At 40.8% G+C, this 24,870-nt stretch overlaps 1 protein-coding gene across 1 annotated transcript; it reads right to left on the bottom strand.

Moving 5' to 3' along the window:
- Positions 1-4,145: 4,145 nt before the first annotated feature.
- wnt3a (wingless-type MMTV integration site family, member 3A) lies at positions 4,146-16,713 on the bottom strand. Its single transcript, XM_073491270.1, has 4 exons — positions 16,597-16,713; positions 11,478-11,719; positions 4,715-4,980; positions 4,146-4,625 (listed from the first exon to the last, which is right to left on the bottom strand). The coding sequence occupies exons 1-4, from the start codon at positions 16,665-16,667 to the stop codon at positions 4,146-4,148; spliced, it is 1,059 nt and encodes a 352-aa protein (XP_073347371.1). The 5' UTR covers positions 16,668-16,713.
- Between the last annotated feature and the right edge of the window lie 8,157 nt (positions 16,714-24,870).

Genomic DNA, 24,870 nt, shown 5'->3' with positions numbered 1-24,870 from the left:
AGTTTGCCCAGTCCTGATATTAAAGGTTCCCATTAAAGAGGGCTGTGTAATATACTAACATTTGCTGCCCGGGAAAATGTAGTACTCAGATGGATTGGTAATATGCCACCCACAATCGTTGACGCAAGATGATATTTTAGACAATGCCTTTGGAACATCATACATACAGATTTAAATGTAAAATAGATGATTTTTTAAAACTTTAAATGTTTCGACGGGAATGATAGATAACCTGAAGACAATGGCTAACTGAAATTTTTGCATCAATCATGCATCAAGATGTTTATTTGTTGCATCATCACTGTCAACTGTATTGGGATTGACATGGGTGCTGTAATGATATGACCAGTAGTTGTTTGGACAAAAAGATTACATGCAAATAGATAAAACACAAGTCATTTAAGAAAACATCCTCACCACACTGACAAAACACATGCACAGCATTTAGAAAAGAATCTGCGAAAAGAGGAAACAACCAAACACAAAGATGCTGCAAGTAGCACAGATTACAGCAGAGACTGTTTCTGGGGGACACTTAAAGGTGATGCACATGTCCAGAAGCTGCAAGGACATGCTTGTAGTCTCACTTTAAAATCGTACAATTTAACAGATGTTCCAATACCACATTTGGATAGCCGACTTCAATGACTTTACCACACAACCACAGCAACAAGCATATCCCAGCCATGTGCATCACTTTTTGGTGTCCCCTGGAACAGTTTCTGCTGTCTCTGCGCTACTTGCAGAGTCTCTCTGCTACTTTGGCCGTGTTTACTCTTTGCTAAATGATGTGCTTGCTGTCAAACTGGTGAAGATGTTTTGATGTTTTCTTAATAAGCTTGCGTTGAACTCTCAGGGTCACCGTACATGTACCATCACCACATTCTGTTCAGCTTCACACCCTTCCAAAGCTGAATTTAACCAACACTATCATTCATAATTCTATTCCAACACATAATCTTCTCCGTATAAAAATAGCTAATTGGGTATTGGTTGTCATTGCACATATTTGTGTCCTCCGTGGGAAAGCGTAGGTTGGTGTGACTTTTCTATGAGGGCTGTTTTTAAAAAATGCCAAAAATGTTTTATACATTTATACAACTATTTCTAAAAATTTCATTTTTTTTTTACATTTTTATTTTACATTGTGCTCTCATCTTCAGATTCAAATTTATACATATGTAATACTTACAATGTTGGCACTTTCCTCACATCAGCCCCCAGAGGTCAGAGGTCAATGTGCACTGGTCCTGGGACAATCAAAATTCGCAAAATCGAATAAATAATAAAAGTAAAGTTCAGTCATAGATGAGGGAACAACGGTTTGGTTTGTTTATGTTGCTTTATTTTGGTGTTACAGAGTTAACTTTAGAAATCTACTACAGGCAGCAGGACAAACGATACCTGTGTGCAGTCAGTGAAAAAAACAGAGATGAGGTAAAAAAAAAAAAGCTACAGTGTTACGAGTCACAACACTGCTTCAAAAAAAATGTATTTCTGCAAATATATACTTTTACTTACTAATATGTACATAGCATGAAATAAATAATTATAAAAAAAACATCAAATTTTAGAAATCCATAAAAACACAAAAACTACTTTGTACAAAACTTTGGATTTAAAGACTTAACAAAAAAATTAGAACATACGCAAATTGTCCACACGAGCAATCAATCACATATAAAGTGTACAGTAATAAATGCAAGATAACAGCTCTTGTATTGATAGTGGTTGCTGTGTAGTTTATTAAAGACGACTTAAAACGTGTATCCAGTTATGGCTGCTCATTACTATTTTCAGTCAGGATGAAAAGTAATCATGGGTGGGCAAATTTGATTAAAATCTGAGAACTATACATGCCTGAGACATACAGTAGCATCACATTAGCTGTAAACAATAATTTATCAGTGACGGCACACATCTGTCCATAGTTGATGCTATCATTGAAATGGCACGCACACTGTTTCATAACAATTATGTACCTTGTTTAGACGTCTCGTCTCAGCTTTCAGTAGTTTTTCACTTTCCAAATAAATAAATACTGTGTTGTATTTCTTCTCAAATTGAGGGAGAGCAACATGAGTAATTTTCGCCCTGATGTTTAGCATGACTACAAAACCACAGGCAACTAAAATAACATAAACTCTATTTTGGTCTATTTTGGTTAAAATGAATATTACTGTATGCAAGAATTAGTCAAAACTTCACATTTTTTCTCCAAACTATAGATAATAGATTTCTTTCACAGAAAGAATCAATACATGCAAGAATACACACAAAACACAAATAGACAAAGACACACTGTAATGTAAGGACCTAAACACACACACAATCACAGACTCATACACGCACACACACGAAAATATAACTTTACTTAGCAGCATTAAAGTAAGGGAAGTATTGATAGTTTCAGTGATGCTGCTTGTTGTTAAGTTCGGGGAACAAGAAGCCACAGCTGAGAGTCATCACATGCACATAATTCTACTACAACTGCCAATTATACTGCATTATACAGAGCTTATATGATACAGCTTAGTTTGCGGTTTGTTTGCCATTTGTGTTTTAGTTGACTTGCATTTCATCTAATTTCAAAATAAAAGAATGTTATATGTTTGAAATGAAAATATAGTGGAAACATCCCTTTTATAAATAACAGTTTTCCCCCCACACCCACTCACATGAGACGTTGCTAATACTGATAAAAACAAGGAGGACATGCTTCATATTTCTCAACGGGACACAAGTGCTGACCTTTACAGCTCTCACCCAGCCCAGCCGCCCGGATATAATGTTGGCAGTTAACGTTTCTGCAAACCACAGATACCTCCAAGGTTGACGTGTGTAGCAAACACGGCATATCACGTTCACATTATTAGCTGACTTTTACAACAGGAGGTAGAGGGGATGGAGGTGGAGTTATTACAGCCAACAAGGCTACTAGACGGCTGACCGCAGTTTGTTGCAACCCAAACTGGATATCAGTCACAGGGAGTCGGATCGTATCTGTGATTGTGGCGACCAAAACTGGTATTTTCAGCCAAACCTTTTTGTTTTCCTAACCCTCACCTTGCGTTTTTTGCGCCCAAACCTAACCAGAAGCACAGTGTTGTGACAGGAGAGATATAGAAAACTGAACCTAAACAAAACGTAACGTCGCAACAAAAAGAAACGTTCAGTTTTAACTTATCTGTGGTTTTGCAGAAACGTACTTAGCTAACATTTATTCTGGTGATTGGGTTGTCTGACCTCCAGGGACTTACAGCAGGTTTTCTTTTCTCATCTTTGGTCATAACTCTCGATGTCGTCCAAAGCATTGTTACTCTTCAGAAAAAGCGTCCGGTGTTTTCGGGTGTTTCTTGAAATGTGCGGACCGCGTGTGTTCTTGTTCAGCAAATGTGGCTCATGTCTACTCTCTGGATAAAGTTAGTCGTTTAAAGCAGATATTAGCTCGTTAGCTTAAGGATTGGAGAACATGTAAACACATTGCAGCATAACAATTACATTCACTCAGGTGCAAGTGCATTCTTACCCAAACATCAGTAACATATTAACACTATAAAAAAAAAAAACACAACCCATTCACACGATAATGTTAGTTTTCAGATACATACTTATAATGTTGAGGAGGAGAATGCATGCTGTTGAGTGTCTGATCATGTAAATTGCTCAGAAATCTTGTTGTGGCAAAAACGAAGGATGATTAAACATTGAAGAAAATGTGACACTTTCATTGTTTGCCACACAGACTTGAAAGCATTGGCAGTGCTGGACTATTCTCAACAAAAGGAACTACGTGGAACACAGAAAAAAAAAAAAAATCACCAATATGGTGTTTGTCAATTAGCCGACAGTTCTCCTTTTCTACGTCAGTACATGAAAACTCATCGCTAGAGATATCAACATTGTTGTCATCATCAGCATCATCGTTGCAGTTCATATGGACGATGTCAACATCTACTTTTCAGCTGATTGAGGCAGAGACGGGCTTTTTCTAGCATCACAGCACAAAACAGAAGACTGTTACGTCTGCCGCTGGAGTCCATGATAGCTCAGGCAGCCTTACAGTCTCTCAAAGTTGCTGTATTCGTTCTCCTGCCTACTGAAGTCTTTCAATTTTGGTGAGCAAAGACGAAACCCAGATGTCTTCATTTGCAGGTGTGCACGTCGTAGACTCTCACACACTCCTGACAGCTGACGTAGCAGCACCAGTGGAAAATGCAGTGGCACTTCTCCTTTCTCTTCTCAGTCCTCGTGTTGTGACCTCTGCCGCAGCAGAGGAGGTCACACCCGTCTATGCCGTGGGACGTCAGGTTGCAGATGCGATCGCGGGTGCCGAAGGAGCCGGTCTCGGGGTTGGGGTCGCAGAAATTGGGTGAGCCCTCGTAGTAAACCAGGTCTCGCTCTGTAGGGGGTTTGAAGTAGTTGTACTTGGGTCTCAGGGTCTCCACCCATCCGCGGGACTCCTTGTGTTTCTCCACCACCATCTCCGATGCACTGTCGTACTTATCCTTCATGTAGTCACCAATGACTCGGAAGTCAGGCTGAGACCACCAACACGTCTTGACCTCGCAGCTGCCCGACAGCCCGTGGCACTTACACTTCAGGAACATGTTGTCATTGAGGGACTAAAGAAGAAAAAATGTGTTAATCAAACATTTCATACTAGAAAAATGCTGCAACACAATCACCAAAAAGAGCTTTTTAGAAAACCCACCATTCTTCCTGCCTCATTGTTATGGCGGTTCATGGCTGAGCGCGCATCAGGCCGATTCTCCCTCGCATCAGCAAACTCCCGGGACACCATGCTCCCAAACTCCACATCCTCGCTGCAGCCACCCCACTTCCATCCCTCACCAGGGGGGCCCTTGTGAGGTGTGTCACACCCGCAGATGGTGGCTGGACCCTCGGCGCAGGCACGGGTCACTGCAAATGCCACTCCCGCCGAGGCAATGGCATGAACAAATGCTGACTCTCGAGTGGCTGGAAAGAGAAATTCAGATATCTGTAAGACGTGGAGCATTGGGGAAGAAATAGCTGCAGGCAACATCCCGCAGAGAAACATCCCAGCAGTCACATGAGTAACGAGTTTCTGGTGCTGATGATTATTTTCAGGATTAAATTTATAAGAAAGCTGTAGCTATAATTACAGAGAATGTAGGTCACCACCTGTTTAGATGGATATCTGCTTGTGTTTGGTCTTGTGTGATTGCATAAGCAAATATTTCTCAACCTAAGCCAAGAAGACAACATCAAATACACTATACATACTGTAGAGTCCATTACTATTGTTGACTACATGTGTTAAAGTATCTACCAAAGGTGTACCAAGCGGCGTGTGGGTTCATTTAGCCCACACATCAATCGTCCTGTCTCTGAGTAAGGCCAGCAAGGTCTCTATGCCTCTGTCTGACATAGCTAACTGATGACTCAGAGGGATCAGGATCTTCCAGAGAGATGAGAGGAAGAGACGGGTCTGACAGGCCTATAATTAAGAGACTCAATTAAGCTTTTGAAAGGTTAGGAAACTGCCTCACACTGCGGGGACAAAGCATAGACACAACACTGAAATGGGACTCTAGTGTCCAGATCATGAACAACACTTGGAGCAAGGGAAGTCATTATTTGTTTCCCTGCTCGAACTGAATTATGACTGGGAGATTGCCTTGAATAATGTACTTGTATGGTCTTGCACAATCACAAGAAAAGAGACAGAGAGAGCAAGATAAAGAAAGTGGGAACACCAGGTGGTGATATGACATGAACAAACAGAGTAAAGAAATGGACAGAGAGGGTTACAGATCAATAGTGAAATTTGGGATTGTGTGTGTGTATGAGATAGATAAAGAGGCAGCACATGCTTCTGTCTACAGAACAAGAACGACGGAGGGGAAGAAAGAAACGAAAGGAGGAGTATAAAGCTGAAGGGAATAGGAGCTCCTCCCTTACAGCAGGTTCCAACCAGTTCGAGGACTAAAGGGCATTAGAAACAATGATGCAAGAGAAAAGGTCTACTGGCATCCTCCACCACCCACTGCATACTTATTTTGTGTACGCACAAGGTTACTAATGTTCACGATGCATCTGAACCTCTGCTCGCCTTCCTCAAGTCCCACTTACTACATCCATCACAGATCATTTCACTTTAATATCATATTACTTACTGTACACAAGTACAATTTTGAAGCAGTTGTACTGTCTATCTCCTGCTACTTTATTTTGGAGGCAAATGTTGTACTTTTTATTCCATTACACGTATTTGATTACTTTAGTTACTGGTTACTTTGCGGATTACATGCTGCATCAGAGCCAAATATGTGCACAATTTACTTTTACTTTTGATACTTTACTTATCAGATACTTTAAGACTTTTACTTAAGTTCTATTCATAAGGGCGACTTTCATTTCTACCAAAGTAATATTTTGACACGATATCTTTATTTGCCCCAAGTATGATTTTTGAGTACTTTTTACAACACTATACACAACTAATTTCAACTATCTGAACCAAGATTTAGCTGTCACTTTAATTATATTCCTCTCTGCTTTACAAAACTGCATCATTGGCTTAGAAATAGAATTTAATTTAATACGTCACAGAAGTTTGAGCTTGATTTATAAAAAAGTGTGAAGAAAAGTGGTCCGAAAATGGAACCCTGGGGATCTCCTTTAGAAACGTGACCTTATGGATGACTGGAACTGATGCTGCATAGCATAAGGGGGAGGAGGAGTTAAAATGGGAGAGGAAAAGAGGATTATCTTGGGATGAAATGAGCAAAGGCGAAGGATCGGGGCAAATTAAATATGTCCTGGTGTCTTTGAGTGTGAGTAGACAGGCTACCCTAGAAAAAAAGTTAAGTAGGTCTCTAAGGTCGCAGAGTTCTTGTAACAGGCCCACGCTCTTCAGTAACATACCTTCTATTCCAAAAAATACAGGAACTATGAGTTGTCCCCAACAATGTTCAGTGCATTAACTCACATATGAGGAGAGTATTAGCGTATACATACACCTCAATACCAGACTGTGAACATGGTGCCAATATCAAGGTATTCTTAACTTGGTATGTACTTGAGACAATTTACACTTTGTATAAAAAAGCCAACAAAAGTTATCTTATAAAAAATGTTCACATTCACATCTTCAACATTTATTATTAATTATAAGGGTGTTTAAAATGTCTTATCAAACTACTTCTTATGTATCATGCTCTGTGTTTCACATAACTTCCAGGGGCTATATACACCTGCATTAGCATTTGCTTCACCTGGAGACACCAGCTCTTACATCAGTCGCTCAGCTATTCTTGGTTTTACGACCAATTTATGGTATTTCAGGACACTTTTACTCCGACAATGCTCCTCCACCAAACTTTGCCAGACCCTGGCAGGCCAAGTGGTCCCTACAACCTGCTGGGGGGTTGAATCCCCTATTGTGCTGCCACTGTCACGCTGTGTTAGTCCCACAATGGCCCCAGATATTTTATATGAAATTTGCCCTGGCCAGTGATTAGTGGGGACCAAGTTAAGTCATAGCAACAGAGAACTATGCATTGGCTGGACCCCGCTTGTCGGCAGACGGGGAAATCCCTATTCAAATGGTTTAATAAAACAATCTAAAGGGCGTGTGAATGGGGAAAAGCACTTTTTCTCCTGCTTAATCTCATGGTTGCGAAGATATTGTGCTCTGAGCAGTGCCCAGCAGGGAGTGGGGCTAAGGTCCCCCCATCAACTCCATTTACCACACCCCTTCTTTCTTTCTTGCCCAGAGTTAATGATATACTGGTGCGCCAGCTTCCCTCCCCCAGCATGGAGAGACATACGTCTCGTGAAAAGCAGAGACCTCTTAGCTCATCCTAAATAGTTACACTTTCTCATCCTCAGGTCACAGGTCGTAACCCACATCCCCTGACCTTTTCCCAGTTAGTTTAGATGGGACTTAATGATTTAGGTTAATTCATTAGGTGGATTTCCTGGCATACAGAGTTTGGGCAAGGGAGGTATACCTACAGGAAATGGAGGTTAGATAAGTCAGAGCTACACACGTCCCTTCCACACGCTTTACGTATTACGTAATAGGAATTTCCTGTGAGCCTCATTTGAATTTAATGGTTTCGAGTAGAAAAGTGATGGTGCATGTCCCTACCTGTGTGTGTGGTAACACCTGTGAAACTGTGACTGTCCACTCTTTGAAGCCAAGGTGCCCTCCCTAATTCTATCATATGACTCATAAACTGGAGCCTGATTATACCCATATAGTAGGTAGGTGTTCTGTAAATACCATGAATGCCGAAACAGCTCTGGGATCGGCTCTGCGGACTAAGAACACCTGCGCAGCTTTCTATTACCTTTCATCACGGGCAGATTCCAGCAGTGCATGTTTTGACACTTTAGTTAATGTAAATTAATGAGTGCTGACGCAGACATAGCCCGGAGGCAGGGCTCGTGATTTGGGGTGTGGAGTGAGAGAGCAACACAGAGGGAGGATCGGGCCATGTGTGAGGGAGAGAGAACATGCACATAGAGAGTCATGTGTCCATTTTAAAGGCGGGATCGACTCTTTTATGTGTCGGCACATGACGTAACAGCATGCGTGACAGCCTGCATTTAGATGGATGAACGTTTGTGTGTGGTCATGCCAGTGTATGATCACATTTGGCATGAGCGTATTTCTGTTTGTAAGTGATTAAAGCATTTTTGTACAAGCAGAAAACTGTTTTCCATTCAGTCTCAACTCAATTCACAGAACTGCCCTTTCTCCGTAATGGTCCATGTCTTTCATTCTTCTAGAACTCTGCCTAATCCGCCTCTGTAAAACAAACTTCTAATGTCCTCTCTGAAGGTGAGGAGGACGTGGGCAGTGATGGGCTAACTGATAGGAACTAAGCCTCTGAAGCCTCTAAAGGCGCCTACCCTTCCTTTCAGCTTCGCACCCCAAAAAAGGCAGGAGGAAACCGACACACAACAGTCTGAATCGCAGACAAACAGACACCAGTGAGGACAATGGCCCTGTTGCACAGACAAACACCAGCATCAATCAAATCCAATGAAATGGAAGCCCTCTCCTACTAAGCCCTATCAAAGGCCTGTGAGCCCCTGAGTCACTCTCCTTGGCCTCTGACAAAGGCACTTAATCCAGCCACTTTGACCTCTCACATTATTAAGGGCCTCAGTGACCTTAATCCAATCAAAATGATTCACTAAAGCCCAGTAGCAGCCTCCTCTTTCCACTCAGTACCCCTGCAATTTAGGCCTGGGAGGGGATGCAATGGGAGAGATGTGGTGGCATTTTGCACCACAATAGGGCTCGGATTGAGAACCCCTATCGTTAGCCACCTACTTGAGCTCAAGACCCTTCTATCAACTGGCTCAGGAGTTTATTAAAAGCAATTGCCCCGGCTAACCTCCGACCCCCCTGTGTCTGCATCAATCTCCCCTAAACTAGGTGACAGGTTTAGATCCTCGACCCTCCCCTTCCACTCATTCTTAATTTTGAAGCCTGTAACTCATTTTGGAGTTAGCAAGGAATGAAGAACACAAAAAAGAAGTGCACAGGGACGCTAAAGCCTATCATAAAAAGCATCCTCTGTACTCACAGGCATCAAAGCAATATTTGGACATTTTGTGAAATGCACTCATTCACTTTCTTGCCAAAAGTTAGGTGAAAAGTTTGATACCACTCTCACATCTGTCCGTTAAACATGAAGCAACTGCTAGCAGCTAGGTAGTTTAGCTTAGCACAGAGACTGAAAACAAAGGGAAAGAGCTTGCTTGGCATCATCTGAAGGGAACAAAATCTGCCTACTAGCACCTCTAAAGCGCATTTATTAACACTTCATATTTTTCTTTGTTTAATCTGCTCAAAAAACAGAAACGTTGGGCTCAAGCTAACCTACAACTGCTAGCTGTAGCCTCATATTTAGCTAACGGGCACACATGAAAATGGGATCAATCTTCTCATCTAATGCTGAGCTAGAATTTCCCAAAATCTCAGACTATTGCCTCTAAGGTGCATTATATATGTCCTTGATACAAAGTCAACAACCCCTGAACACAGTAAAATATGGATGTGTAACAGATTTTCTGTCGTGGTTTTGGGGTTTTATTCTTCTCAAATTGTGCATGGCACAGTGGGGATTTCTGCAGTCTGAGCCCATGATTAGACCTGAATTGACATACATGCACAGAATCTAATGGGAAAAAATGTATTTTTGGAAAACTCCATAACTCAAATTACAATCTCGTTTAAGGCCCTTCAGAGGATGGCACAGAAGAACAATCACAGGGAATTCCCTCCCAAAGAAAACTCCAACAAGACAGAACTCACTCGTCTTAATTGTGTACGTTATTTCATGCATACAGGCTGCTCGGAGCTTGTTCAGTCTGAAGTCTATTTAAACAAGGATTTGAATGTGCATAATGGATGATGCACGCAGGGGAGTGCGGCTTTTCTAATGCAAATATAAGACAGAGAGAATATAGAATTGATAATGGAGGAGTTAATCAGCACAGAGGTACAATAAGTCACTTTCATTTGATGGAGCTGCAGTCTTTTTTGCAGTTGGTTTGAAGAACTAAGACCTTCTAAGAACTTAGAAGAGGGTTTGAAGTGCAGAAACATAGACACATCTTTTGGGGTCATGAGGGTCAGACAGCATTACCAGAGTAACAGTGGTGTAGGTGTAAACAAGTCACTTAAAGCATTATTCTTTCCTTGCAAAGACAATCTTTACATAAAACTAGGGCTATTATTTGTTGGTTTTTGTTGAATATTTGTCATATTTTTAGTAGATTTTTGACAGCCCCTTACTTCTATGATTGAACTGAGCAGCCTTTGGAAATGCTACTGAACCACTGATTTGTCTGGTTTTCAAGCTAGTGAAATATTTGGTAAAGGTTCGGTTTCGGTTTATAGCACTGACTTCTGTTCAGGGTTGCCAGGTGTATGATATTTATCGTATTTGCACAATAATTTTGCATCCTGTATGATGTACAATAAATACTGCCAAAAAAGGCATAATGTACGATAATTTGACCATCTTTTGACACAAATGCGCAAGTTTTCTGTGGAGGTGATAGGGGAAGTTACTGGGGAAACGATCATGGGAGATACTTCAGGCTCTCGGCGAAACTAGCATGACTTTGATGATAATTTGTTTAAATATGTGATCTGTGATATTACACATTCACACTTTTGTTTCTTGTGGTTATGACTCACATATGATAATTTTCCCCATAATAAGATAATTTTCAGCCTCTGGCCATCTGGCAAACTGCTTCTCCTCATCGCAAATGACCCAAGAAAAAAAGAATGATACCAAATTAAAACACCAGGAATCCTTCAGGGGATTTAAAGCACAAATATTGCCAACCTGTGCTTGAGGTAAACTTACAGGTTCTGTGCATGAAAGAATAGTGGCAAAGACAAGTCGCACACGCACTGTGATGACGTTAAAGAGAGCACACTGGATTTGCTTTAATACCTTTATCCAACACTGGTCCAAAAATGGCCAGATTGTCGTTGACCGTGGTGCAGTTCCAGCGTCTTCCTCTAAACTGGTGCTGGCACTCCTGGATGCCAATCTTCACGCCCTCGGCCACGCTGGGCATGATCTCCACGTAGTTCCGGCAGAAGCGCAGCTGCTTGGGCACCAGACCCGGGATGCTTCCACAGAGGATCGGTTGAGTGCCCAGTGAGGAGTACTGGTGGCCCACTGCTAGCGACCTACAAGGAGAGAGGAAGTCGACATTGTCAGTGCATGCCTGCCTGTGTCTTTATTTACTGATTTAACACCACTCAAGCGGGAGACTAATTTCCCTCTCCAGGTGCCGTGTAATTTTACGTCTGAGTGTGTTTTGATTGTCTGTGTTTATTTGCTGTATCAGATGCTACCATTAGGCGTCCATCCTTTATCCCTTCAACTACCCTCTCTGCAGACACCTGGCCTTTGTGTGTATTGAAATTGCAGCCCTGCTGCCACAGAATCAGCCACTGCTTCTGTCTGAGATGAAAGTCCACGATGCATCTCGAGGTCTTCATAGACCTTAAGCTGACAACTTGGAAAACTACACCTTGTTATTAACTGTCCGCACACTTAACAGGCCTTCAGCTTAGGGTAATAAGAGTGCAAACCCGACATTGAAACTTCACAGAGTGTGTTAAGTGTGACACAGAACCCAACCCCCCCTCTTTTCCTTTGAGGAAGGTATTCTGGGATACAACAAGTGCAAACTTGGTTCACTGATTACATCTCTCCGTCTCGCTGCCTTTATTGCTTTCTCTCTGTCTTTCTGTCTTTATTTTCTGTGTCCTCTCAATTAGGACTTTTAGTAACTAGTAATCATAGAAATGGGATATCCTTTGTATCACTGTGTAGCGTGTAATTTAGCCAATTTTGGAAACATTTTGTTTCAATGTACGTGTACATGACCTTTTGTCAGTTTATCTGTAGGTGTTTCCACATCACAGAAAGCCTTATTGGCTAAATATGAAGGTGGATAATGGGTTTCATTTGCATGTTAAGCTCTTAATAAAAATGTTGGATGAAAGTTAATATAATTGAGATAAACTAATACCATTTCTTCTGTAACTGCATGCCCTGCTGACCTGAGTTTTTATTGAAGTGTCACAAAAATCAATATTTTGACTGCTTGATTATTTAATAGCAGAGTTCTTATTATCTTTGGCACATGCTCTGCAGAGTAGCTACAAAGTAGCTTGTTGGCAATCGAGACAAGGCTTCATCTCACATCAACTGTCAATTAGAGACTGAACACTGGCAGCAGTAATCTGCTGATCCTCCCCCGAGTGATATGGGCTCGATAACAGTTACTGTAGCCAGAGCAGGTGTGCAGTCTTCTGCCTTCTTCAGTTAGCTCACTATCCGTTGACCTGTTCACTGTTGTTCAAGGACTAATCGCTGATCACAACAAGATTACCAAGACTCCTGACACTAGCCTCAGGCTGCTTTCTTTAAGAGCTCTCCTCAGCCGGGTGACCCCTGGTTGACAACTTCTGACGGCAGCAAGCATGCTGACCTTGATTACCTCAATCACACTATGAAATTTAAGGGCTTTCTCTTTCAGTATTATACTTTAATGTTGTCAGTTAAGGTGTGTCTAAGCCATCAGATGACCTAGTGGTTGAACCACTGCTTTTTTCCCCCAAAGCAAATGTCAGAGTGATGTGTCACCCAGTCTTAAACTGAATTTCTTGCCTACTTTCAACTGACTAGACCGCTCTGGTTAATCATAAATGAGGCATCCAGTGAACGAGCGATGGCAAGTTGAAAATGACTTCAGAGGAAATCATATTTGTCTGCAGTTTGTCTGCAACATCCATCAGTAAACAAGGGCGCTCCAACCACAAGCTGACCTCTCTTTGGCCCTTGTCAGTCCACGTACCCTGAAGCACATCGTTTCCAGCAGAAACCTGAGTCCACATCTCATCCCAAAACTGGTGCAGACTTTTGGTTTGCCTCAAACATGCACAACAAACAGAGTTATGAAAACCACGTACAACAATTCACTGCAGGCCTGCTGAGCCTCCTCTGCTTCCTTTTCCTCTACGGAGAAAGAACGTGGCGTCTTGGAGGTTTCCATGGCCGTTTCATCAACTCAATCATTGACACCGATTTGTGCATTAGTGAATGAGCACCAAATGTGTCTCGAAAGCAGGAAACAGTGCAGAATACAGGTCGAATGAGCTCTAATCAATGCAGGAATAATGGCTGAAAAACGTTCTCATATATATACAGTAGTTTCCTCTTGGCCAGAGTCTGTAATGAGCCTTCAGGACTACACCAGTGAGGGTATTTTTGCATGCATCTCAGCCAGGTCATCTCCCTGAAAAAAACATCATGAGTCAATGCGCTTAGTTTGCTTCAGTCGTGCGCGTCTCTGTGTCTGTCTCAGTGGGGCTGAGTAATCCATGCCACTTCTTCCTGTGTTAGGAAATGGCCCAAGAGAGGAGGCAGGGCATGTTCCACCAGGGATGATTTATGATTTTTTTTAAAGGAGCTATTGTCTAAAGAGGCTCTAACAAATATTTGAAGCATCTGTTTAGTGCTCTTGCCTTCATTTTTTTTCTCCTTCTAATTCCCACTTAGAAATCCATTTATCATCCGAGCACCAGCTGCCAAAAGAAACTAATATTCGGTTTAATTGATAAAGAAGCAGATTCACTCATGCTGTTTAGGTTTATTTGTCAAATGAACACTTTGGTTAGAGCTGTAACAAATAAATACTTAAACAAAACATATATCACATTCAATTTTTGTCTTAGTACAGACTTTCCCCCTCTCGTCTAAGTGTATCCAGCGCAGGTTTAATGCATATTTCAGCAAGCCCAAGCAGGGTACCTTAGAATTACCACTTTACTCGTGGGCCCTGGGGCCTTGGAGCCGACTTTGACATCAAGAGAATATGTTTGGGAAAAGGAATGTGCGGCAAGCTTTCACCTCCAGGTATTTATCTTCTAAGGTGGGGTGGACTAGGGAAGGGGGTGGCGGGGTGGCGGGTGCAGCCAGGCTATGTCATGGCAGGTCGAGATAGAAGAGACAGACATGAACCTGTCCTGGTGCATATCCCTATCCTACTACTACAGAGTGTGATGCAGCTCCGACGGCCACTTGAAGCCAAGTTCAGCAGAGTCTGTAGGCGAAAGGAAGCGATTCAGCTCTCAGATAGCCGACATGCTGCTTGAAAACGGAGAGACAATGCAGGCGTATTGAGTGCAATCCAGAGGGAGCCATGTTATTTGACTTGGGATGAGTTGCCATGAAACAAAAATAACATCAGTGGTCTTGCAAAGAAAAGAAACCTCGGAGTCAAGAGTGTGACTTCATGTGCTACTTCTGCAGCCAAAGATTGTTCGTATTGTTCGGAGTGATACAGCAAATCTGCTCCCGTTATGTTTACCTGCCTCTCTTTTAGCTTCTGTAGTCAATGAGAGACCTGACCAACCCTCCAGCATCAAACCATCAACACAGAAGTTAGCTTTTGTTATGACAGAATGGAAAACCTGCTTTTCATTGTGTCATTCATAACCGGCGCCACAAAAAAGCACTGAAAAAAAAAGAGAGGGAGCTCTTATTCAATTTGCACGAGTGTGTCAATCAGCAGAGATAAATCATGGCACTGCACACGCTGGCATCTAACTGAAAAGGTTCAAAACATACTCATCAGCTGATAAAACATTCAAAAATATAGTTAACAGATTTGGTAAAGCATGCACAAACTTTTAGTCCTCAGATTTGGGTGAGTCTTTTTTTTCCACCTCTGCAGAGGGCCCACTGTTATATCAGGATTTCCTTCCAGCTGTGCGTGTAATTAGTTTCTCATCAGTATTACCACCAGGGGACCCATTAAGGGAAGTAGATTAGGGTACAGCTAATATCTAAGCAACCCCAAATATCGAAGGATTTACGGTAAAAACAGGCATTATTTGTTGGTTTTGTGCAAAAAAGACATTGTGACCTGACAAGAGCTTCTCCAGAAGATTAAATGTAAAAAAAATATAATGCTTATAAATGTCAGGCCTCAGTTTCTTAAGTATAAGGAATAATCAGGCTGCAGCACCATTCATTTACAGGCATACGAGTGCATGTTCTGCAGTGAGCAAGCGTAAGGAAATGCAAGAAAGGCATCAGATACTGACAGCGTCGAGAATGTCCTCCGTTTCTGATTTTTGTTTACGATGGAAAGTGATAAAATGTAAAAGACATCCATGCTAATGATATTCATGACAGCAAACAGTGTTATCACACATCAAACTGTGGTGCATTTGGTTATTAAGCCTTCAGTAAAAGAAGTGTGGCAAGTTTGTTTATATAAAAATAATAACGATTCCAATTTTAATTGTGTATTATTCTCATTATTCCCACAATTCATATTAAATAAATACATACATCAATAAATAAATGATATACCAGCTTGTCCAAAGCATTAAAGCTAAATCTTCATACTTGTTCTGTGTCACTTTGACCCCTGATACACACACACACACACACACACACACACACACACACACACACACACACACACACACACACACACACACACACACACGAGTGGATGAGCGCGCACATACACAAACACAAACACACACACACACACACACACACACACACACACACACACACACACACACACACTTGCAGGCACACAAACTTTGCACCTGCTGCACTCTGAATAAGAAAAATGCTCTCGATTCAAATGTTGAGGTTCATCACCTAAAAAAAAAATAAAAAAATACACAATCCTGATAAAAAAAAAGTGTTTCTTCGTTGGCTATTTGTGGTTTCCACGAGTTGGTTCCCTGCTTGAGTTTTGGAAATTACACTCACGTGTTGTTGTTTTTTTCGCTCCTCTCTTACTGATACTCGACTCGTTATAAAGCCACCCCAGACACCCCAGATATTAAACACTCGCGTCAAAAAAATCTCAAAATCAAGCTGGAACGACTTTACCACCAGTGCGCCTAAAATGTTCCGCTGAAATCGGCACACTAACCTGCTCACCAGACTCCTCAACATGTAAAACAAACAAAACAAACAAACATATGTCTGCATTTGTTCTGGATGAAATGAAAATAAAACTTACCACCAGATGGGATAACTTGCCATGACATGCGTAAGCCCACAGAGCAGCAGGAAACATCCAAGGTATATCATCCTTAAAGTTTCGCAAAACCTCTCCAGTAGAAAAGCCTACATGCGCGCTCAGACGCGCACTGAGATTTTAACTGAAGAAAGGAGAAAAAAAAAGAAAAAAGAAGAGAGAGAATCTGCCTTGATGGATTTATATATATATATATTTTCGATCCTCCACATAAACTGAGGGAGAATCTATCTGTCGCGACTACTCGTGGCAGAACTCGGGAGCCAAATATTAAAAGTTAAAAGCTGCTTGCTGCTTTTTTTTTTAGGACCCAATCAGCAGGTATCGCCAAAGGGGGAATTCTGATGATATGTTCCCTCTGTTGCCTAGTCAAGCAGTTTGAACTCAGACAGCCAGAATGAGCTAATTTTAAGATGTGTTTTAGTGCTCATTGAGAATTGGTCGCATTAGCATGCAGTGTGTGTGATATATAATGTTGTTTAAAGGAGAGAGGGAGGGTCTGAGGGGTTTTAAATAGACATCGGAACCCCTGTGGATTGCGTAGCTATAACAACCTGTCCGGATTTCACTCCCTGGCTTGAAGCTTCTAAAATGCAGAAATAAATATGTGTGAATTGCTTGAGACCATTATTAAGGTCCGCGCTCCTTTATTTGTGCCTGTTTGCCATGAATGTAAAATTAGAGGTTGAGAAGTTTTTGGTTGGATCCACAACGAACTGAAAAAAAGAAAGAAAAGAAAACTATTAGATTTGTTCTCCTAATAATCTGACAATATATTGCATTTATTTAATATTTAAATTGTAAAATTAAAAACGTAATTTTTAAGCTTTCTGTCACGAAATTAAAACAGTGGTGTGAATGTTCTTGTCATCATAAATTAGACGAAAGGAAGGAAGTTTTTGTTATCTTAGATGCTCTGCCTTCACTGTGTTGTGTTCACGGCCCTGATTCAGACGAAAATATTCGATCAAACTGCCCGCACCACTGACTTTAAACGCTGTTTCCTTCCCTCAATGTCAAGTGGCTGTTGATAGCCGATCTGTCTCTCCTTTTAAAGGCACTGATGCTTACCTGATGATTAAAAGACAAGTGTTGTGCAACGTCAGTGACTAACAGGGCTGCACACAGAGAACAAGAAGATTATTTCTAAATTTAACACAAGAAATTAAATCAGTTTTCACCATTTTTTTAGGGCTTGTTTTGTAGCCTGGGCTGTGGAATAATAATAAAATGATCCTGGAGATTATTTGATCATATTAAAAAATATCAAATTAATCTTTCAGGCAGCTTTAGTGCACACTAATGAGACTGAAAAATAAAAAATGCTACAAAGAGGGGAGGGTGGTGGTAGGGGACATTTGACCAATAGCAGCAAAAACATGTCTGAGAATCTAAAATGTGCATAAACATGACTGACTTTTCTCATATTTCTGTTTAAGAGCGGTTTAATAACAGGCAGCTCTCACGATTTCAATCGGCTTTTGTGTTTTTTTGTCAATTATCTGCAGCTAAAATAAAAACAGAAACGAATCAGACGCCAATTTTCAATTGGATTATTTTGTTTTTAGCTGGAATTCAAGTTTTCTGTGAGTTTTTGAGCTACAAACTAATCTTCTCATTGGAGGCTAACTGAATACACATACAGCCGGTTTCTTACATCTTTTACAACACCTATCTTAGAGAAATTCATCATCTCTGTGGGATTTGACGTGCAGCAACAGAACCATTCCTGATTCTTTCCTGTGACTCGTTGTTCAGTCTGACGATATTTATTGCGCCATTGTTCTTTTATTTCCATAAAGTGTTCATACAGCTTACCAAAGTTTAATGACTCTCCTGGAGGAGGCAACACATGATACATACATCCTGAAGCCTCTGGAGGCAGCAGGAAGACAAGATGTTAGCGCCATCTAGTGGAGACTTTTCTGTACTGCAGCGCTGACAGATACTTTCAATTACTACACCTCATATTATGACTCAGACTGAAGCACGACACCTGCAGTCTGCACTGCTTTTCACATCCACTGTGGAATCTGCTCAAGTACTTTACTGTTGTGCATTTTTGAGCTAATTGGACTTTGATTTATTACTTTATTTTCTGCTACTCTTTACCTTCACTTCATTTTATAGGGAAATATTTCCACATTGCAACATTTTTTTTTTTGAAGATTTATTGAAACAAGTTCCTTGACAACAAGTCTCACATGACTTTACATATATGAACAATACTGGTTTAGAAAAACAAGTGGAATTGAATGTTTACAGTGTATTCACTTTGTCAGGTATAACAGAAGACAATCTTTCTGAGTAAATGGCCCTCTAGAGTTGTAATATTGTCGTCATGCTTTCCATACAGTTCACTAAAGTATCTGGGTTAGGTTATGTGGTTGAGGTTTAAACCAGTTAATTATACTAATTTTATGGGCAATTAACACAAGAACTCATATATTTTGTTTTTCACCAACGTCCTTAGTGATATATTGTCTTGAATCAGCTGGTGTGGTTAAAGAGATGTGCCTATAATCAGAATTTCTCATAATTCCTTTCTAATCTCTGCCAATAAATTTGTGGGAAAAATTTCATATTAAGCCACATGCTCTCCAACAGAGAGGCTTAGATTTATAATCAAAATATGAACTTATTTTAGGTATTCTTGTAAAAAATCTTGTTCTTAACTTCCAGCCAAATCTTTTCCAGGCTGGACTACAATATTTATACGTCCAAGACTCACATTGGCCTCCAATTCCCATTTACTTTTTAAATCTAACATATTATCTCGAGTCCATTCGAATCCTTTTGTTCAAACAAGATATTTTACTCTTAGATCTATTTGACAGCTATAGTTACTAGTTGCAGTTGCAGATTTTACATAAAAAACTTATGATATGTTGCATTGCTGCAGACTGAACTGCCAAACATCATATAAAGTAGTTAAAATGAGGCCGTCCAGCTCAGCTACAACATTAAAATGCTTCTTCCAGGTTCAGGCATCAATACTGATAATCCAGTTTGAGTTAAGATTTAATAATAAAACTCTGATTGGGGCATTTTTTGCTGCATTTTTGCTGTGTGTTCTTTAACATTAGTGAACCTTTTACTTGTAATGGAGAACATTATTAATTACGTAATGCTTGTTGAATGGCTATGATTAATACACTATGAGGATTTTTTTCTACCAAGAGAGAGATATTATTATGACGGTGTTACTAGTGGTAGTTTCACTATGAGTATTAATTATAATCATAACCAAACCTCCACACACAGTAAATGACTGGACAGATGCACAGAGAAGGTGAAGGGTTTGGGCAGCTGCAGAGGGGGAAATCTGGGAGTTGCAGCAGCTCTGAACTGGGACTTTTTCTCTCCACAGTAGCTGTCAGCACTGGCACAGAGGCCAAGTCAGCGAGGGTGTTAAATGCATGAGAAAAATGTGATGCCTGTTCGGCTTAGGGCAACTGAACATAGATCACATAGTTCACTAAGTGCTAAAATGTGTGTAAAATGTGTGTAACTTCTGCGTGCAATAAAAATCAATCAAGGTGTTTTATATAAAGTGGCCACACAGTAAATAAACCTTTATAACGTAATCAACACCAACTCTGTCTCCATCCATTCTGGTTTTCCCCCGAGCAAACAGAAGGAGATCATGGCACCTCCACATGCCCATGGTGACCTCACTGCGATGATGATGTCATTTCGCAAAGTGTCCGACAAGTGAGTCTTGTCATAGCTCTGCATCATGGGCCTCAGTCAGACTCCCTCTGTTTGACATAACGCAGCTACACTAACATCATGCAATACAAAAATATTGAACTAATCACACTTTCATTACTTCACTGAGTTTTCCATGAACACTCTCATGATGTGCCACGAAGCTGTTAATGTTCATTTGTGCCTTCAAGTGTCTAATAAGATGTAACATACAAATCAAATCAAATCAAGCCCGGCTTCTGTACACATAATGATTTTTGTTGTGCACAAATGTGACAGCACCACTAGATGTCAGCATTGTAATGGGATTACAATATCTATTGTCACTGCTAAAATTTCAATTGGAAGCGTATGAGGTCCCTACATTTTATGTGTACTGTATGTTTATAGCTTTATGGAAAAACACTTATATTTGCATAGCACCTTTCAAACACAGAGGTAATTCAAATTACCCCCATAAAGTGATGCATCGGAGCATCGGAACATTTAAAAACAATAAAAATGAAAATAAATAAATAAAAAGTAAAACACTGTAAATACACATACTACAGTCCAATTCAATTTATTTTCCCATTTATTCCTTTGGAAATGTGCTTATATTATTTTTATATTTAGGAGGTTATGTAGATCTCAAGAAGTCAGACTTGTTCTGTGGTGGATTATCTAGAAAAGCACCTGGTGAATGAAATGTTTAACTCTGATCAGTTTTTGATACTGTTTAGTTTGAGCACACACAAAAAAAGAAAACTAATAAAAACTGAGCATTGTAACAAACCCACCATCATTAAAAAAACATCACATGTTCAGTATAAGAAACACAGAGAAGGTGACTAAAAGCAGACCAAGACTCTTCCTCCTGAGTTACAACCCTTCCAAGAGAAAGGGAGGAGAGTTCTGACACACCCCACGAGCTCACACCTGGAAATAACTCATCACTTTCCCTTGTTCGTCCCCCGTTGGTCTCCAGACATGGGAACCAAAGCAAAGGGTCTGCCTCTGTTTTGACTTTATCTTCAGGATGGGCATTACCACAGGCGTTGACGTCCCTTTCTTGCCTGCTCGCCTCTTGGCAATACAGGGTGTAAAAAGGATTCTGATAAGGGAACTCATGGGAGACAACTTCCAAATCTTAATGTAAACTGTCTTTGTAGTCTCTGAGGTCAGATTTGTTGCTTCTGAGCTCAGAACACACCTACACATGTCATTTATTGTACTTGATGTTAGCAGAGCATGTGGGTTGAAATTCGGTTCAGCTACAGCTGCTCAGACGCTCTTTCTCACCACCATAAAAACATATATTGTACTGATGGCGATCGAGAGATCAATGCTAAAGAAAGTGAGACAGAATTCCTGGATCCTTCCCTTTAGTCAGATTTGCAACAAATGTTAATGAAAAACATAACCTCTTTGCTGATAAAAACAACTGGATTTTTAGAAATTCAGGGAGCAATATTTGACAACAAACTAGCATGATACTCAAAATGAATCCGGGTGTCAAATGTGACTGAGATTTTGGCAATGAGGCTTAATGTTTAAAGACAAGAAACATACATTTGAGGATCTTTAAGTCTGAACATTCATCAGAGTTGTACTGAAAGAAGTTATGAGATAATTCAAATCAAAAAAGAAATTGATCTGATAAATATCTGCATCAAAAATGGATATGATTACCATGTAGATGGAGAAGAGTAAAGGACCGACTACTGATCCCTGCGGTACTCATGACTAATGTCCTTTCAGAGAGATAGAGATAAAACACATCTAAATTGGTATACAATATACCTACTCAGTACTTAAAACAGTTAAAATCATGTAGTCAACTGTATCAAAACAGCAGAAGGATTTAAAAAAAGCAAAACAGATGTCTGGTTTTGTTTTAATCCTTTAATTTAGAGGAGTGATGAAAAACAAATGAATGTTCCTGAATGCCTAAAGTCATTCTGTCTGTCTTAAACAGTCTGTGGTGGGAACCTTTGGTCAAAATATTTTTCCTCAGAGGGACTCAGATAGTTTTGTTAGCGCTGAGGTCACACATTAAGCCAGCGGGATGAAGCTCCGGAGGCCAGAAAACAAGAAGAGACAACGCAGCTTTAATTACAGGAACAGCCCTGCATGTCATATCAGGGTGCAGTGTTTTCTATCAACCACTGAGAGAGAGAGACAGAGAGACAGAGACAGAGAGACAGAGAGAGAGAGAGTGAAGCCACGTCTTCTTCTTCTCCTCTGGTCCTTTCCACACAATGACACTTTCCTCTGGGTCATCCCAGGTCACAATCAGCTGAGAGGGAGGCTGCACCGACTGCAGCTGCTCAGCTGGACTCTGTCTTGTTTCATTAACGCTAAGTAAAGCAGATCATACCATTCCATCAACACCACCTGCTGGTCAAGAGCACGACCCATTCACTATACTACATCTACCATGTCGTCTGTCTTCTCACAGCAACCTGTACTTTCCTGGCTCCAAGTCTTCACATGTGACTACTTTTACTGTTGAGACTGCGTTGTGTCATTGTAGATGCTTTCTCCAGTGAGACGAAGTACACCTGGATGAATGGCTGTGTGTGTTCAAGGGTAAATAGAAAAATTGCGATTCTGTAAACACCGTTCGAGCAGGGTGTTTCACAGGTTGCTCAGAAACCAAAGAGTGGGTTGTATCAGGCGGCTTTGGCAATAAAAAACCCCAGTAGACTTTGGTTTGATATTAATTTCATTGTTTGCAAGGCAGATAATGTCTTTAACGCTTCAATGAGCAAAGCTGTCGGCATCCAGTGGGTGACAAATAAACATAAAGATTCCATCGTAAAGATGATATCGTTGGTGTCACACCAAACTTCACTTCTGGAAGATCATGTTTACTACAACCATTTCACCTTGCATTAAAGGTATTCCTCCCACAGTTACACAGCAGCCGCAGCAGCTTACATGAGCCTCCTTTAACACTTTCAAGAATGGACAAGCCGCCACATGCTCACATACAATTTGGCTCAAGTGTGTCATAACACTTCACTAGAAAATGCGCATGGACCATAGGTTACATGCCACAAATGAAGCACCAGGATTAAGTTCCACTACGATGTTTTCTGATAGTAAGCTGCTCTTTCTTTAAACTGAAGCTACTGTTTTGATTCCTGCACGTGAAGTGAATCCAGGAGACAGTATTAAGCAAGAACTTTGTAACTTTCTAAGCTCGTGATGACACCTTTTAGCGTTATCTTTTCTTGAAAATTTTAAACTTTTTTTTGCTCCTTGTTACATTTAATCACATTATCTGATTCGTTTACTCTCTGTGATGCAATCGAACCAACACAAAAGGCTAAAAGTGCTTTGACTTGAGGTTTCAGAAACAACAGCTACCTCTCCACTCCAGCCCCTGAGAATGGGCTTTTAATGAATCCTGAGAACTGCTGCACACGGTGCACCCGACGCCTGAAACAGCAGAGTGGCGCAGACGCACCGTCAGCCTCAAAACCTAAGCCACAAATTATGTCTGGTACATGGAAAAGATCATGTGGCCCTGCAGCGGAGTAGGGGTGGTGAGAACGAGGAGTTTGGTGGTAACTGGGTTGGGATTGGACGGATACGATTTACATTCCTCTCCAGGGATGTGATATCAAGACAAGGTCAGACCAAGGCTAATACATAAGGCTCTGAGGAGAGGGAGGAGGAATCTAATCTTTGCTCTTTACTCAAAATGACTTTTTTATGTAGAATACAATACCATATTTTATGTTAACTTTCGACACGATACAGTCTTTCTTGCGTTATATCAATCACCTACATATTTCTAGATCTGTTTATTTGTCCAATTTACGTATATGGTCATGCAACAGAGGCCTTGCATGCTGTTTATCAAAAATCTATACTGCACTTGTCTATACTGCACATTGAAATGTTTTCAATGCATTTTTGGAGATTATGCCTTTCAAGGAAATACCTCAAACTCCATCATCCCATAGCACATTCCATCTCATTTGAATAGCCGGTGCACGAACTAACCTCAGTGCCCAGAGGAACCTCATTGTAATTGCAAAGAAATGTAACACTCTAATCTGAACTGAGTATTCTAGTCACACTTGGAGCTGAAACAAAGTTGACTTTTCTACACTGTTACTTAAGGGCAACTCTCCCATGGATATCGGATACAAAGGATCTATAATATTCACATCTATAATGCATTTTGTTCATTTATGTATGCATGTTAGCTTCTGAGACAGAGGAGGGTTTCTCCAACAGCAGGGAGGGAAAAATGTCCTGACAGCCTAAAGAGATTAGTGTCCATTACCAAACAAATTTCTGCTACCACCTACAACACTTATGACAGCCTTCAGTTCAACCCTCATAGGAGCCCTGCAAAAAAACCCAACACGCTTTTGTCCCCATGGTCATGTTCCCTCGACACCAGAATGAAACAAGCTCTGTTTTCTTGGTAGCTGGGCCCGAGGAGAGGGGGCGAGTGTGTTTTAAGAAGGGTGTGGGAATCAATTATCCCACTCAAGAGACATGCAGGACCAGTGGGTATTGCTTGGGATTAGTGTCCATTCTTGT

This window comes from Pagrus major, chromosome 21, assembly GCF_040436345.1.
Source record: "Pagrus major chromosome 21, Pma_NU_1.0".
NCBI classification, from domain to species: Eukaryota; Metazoa; Chordata; class Actinopteri; order Spariformes; family Sparidae; genus Pagrus; species Pagrus major.
Note: the sequence above shows the minus strand (reverse complement) of the source record. Positions and strands in the feature narration are given on the sequence as shown.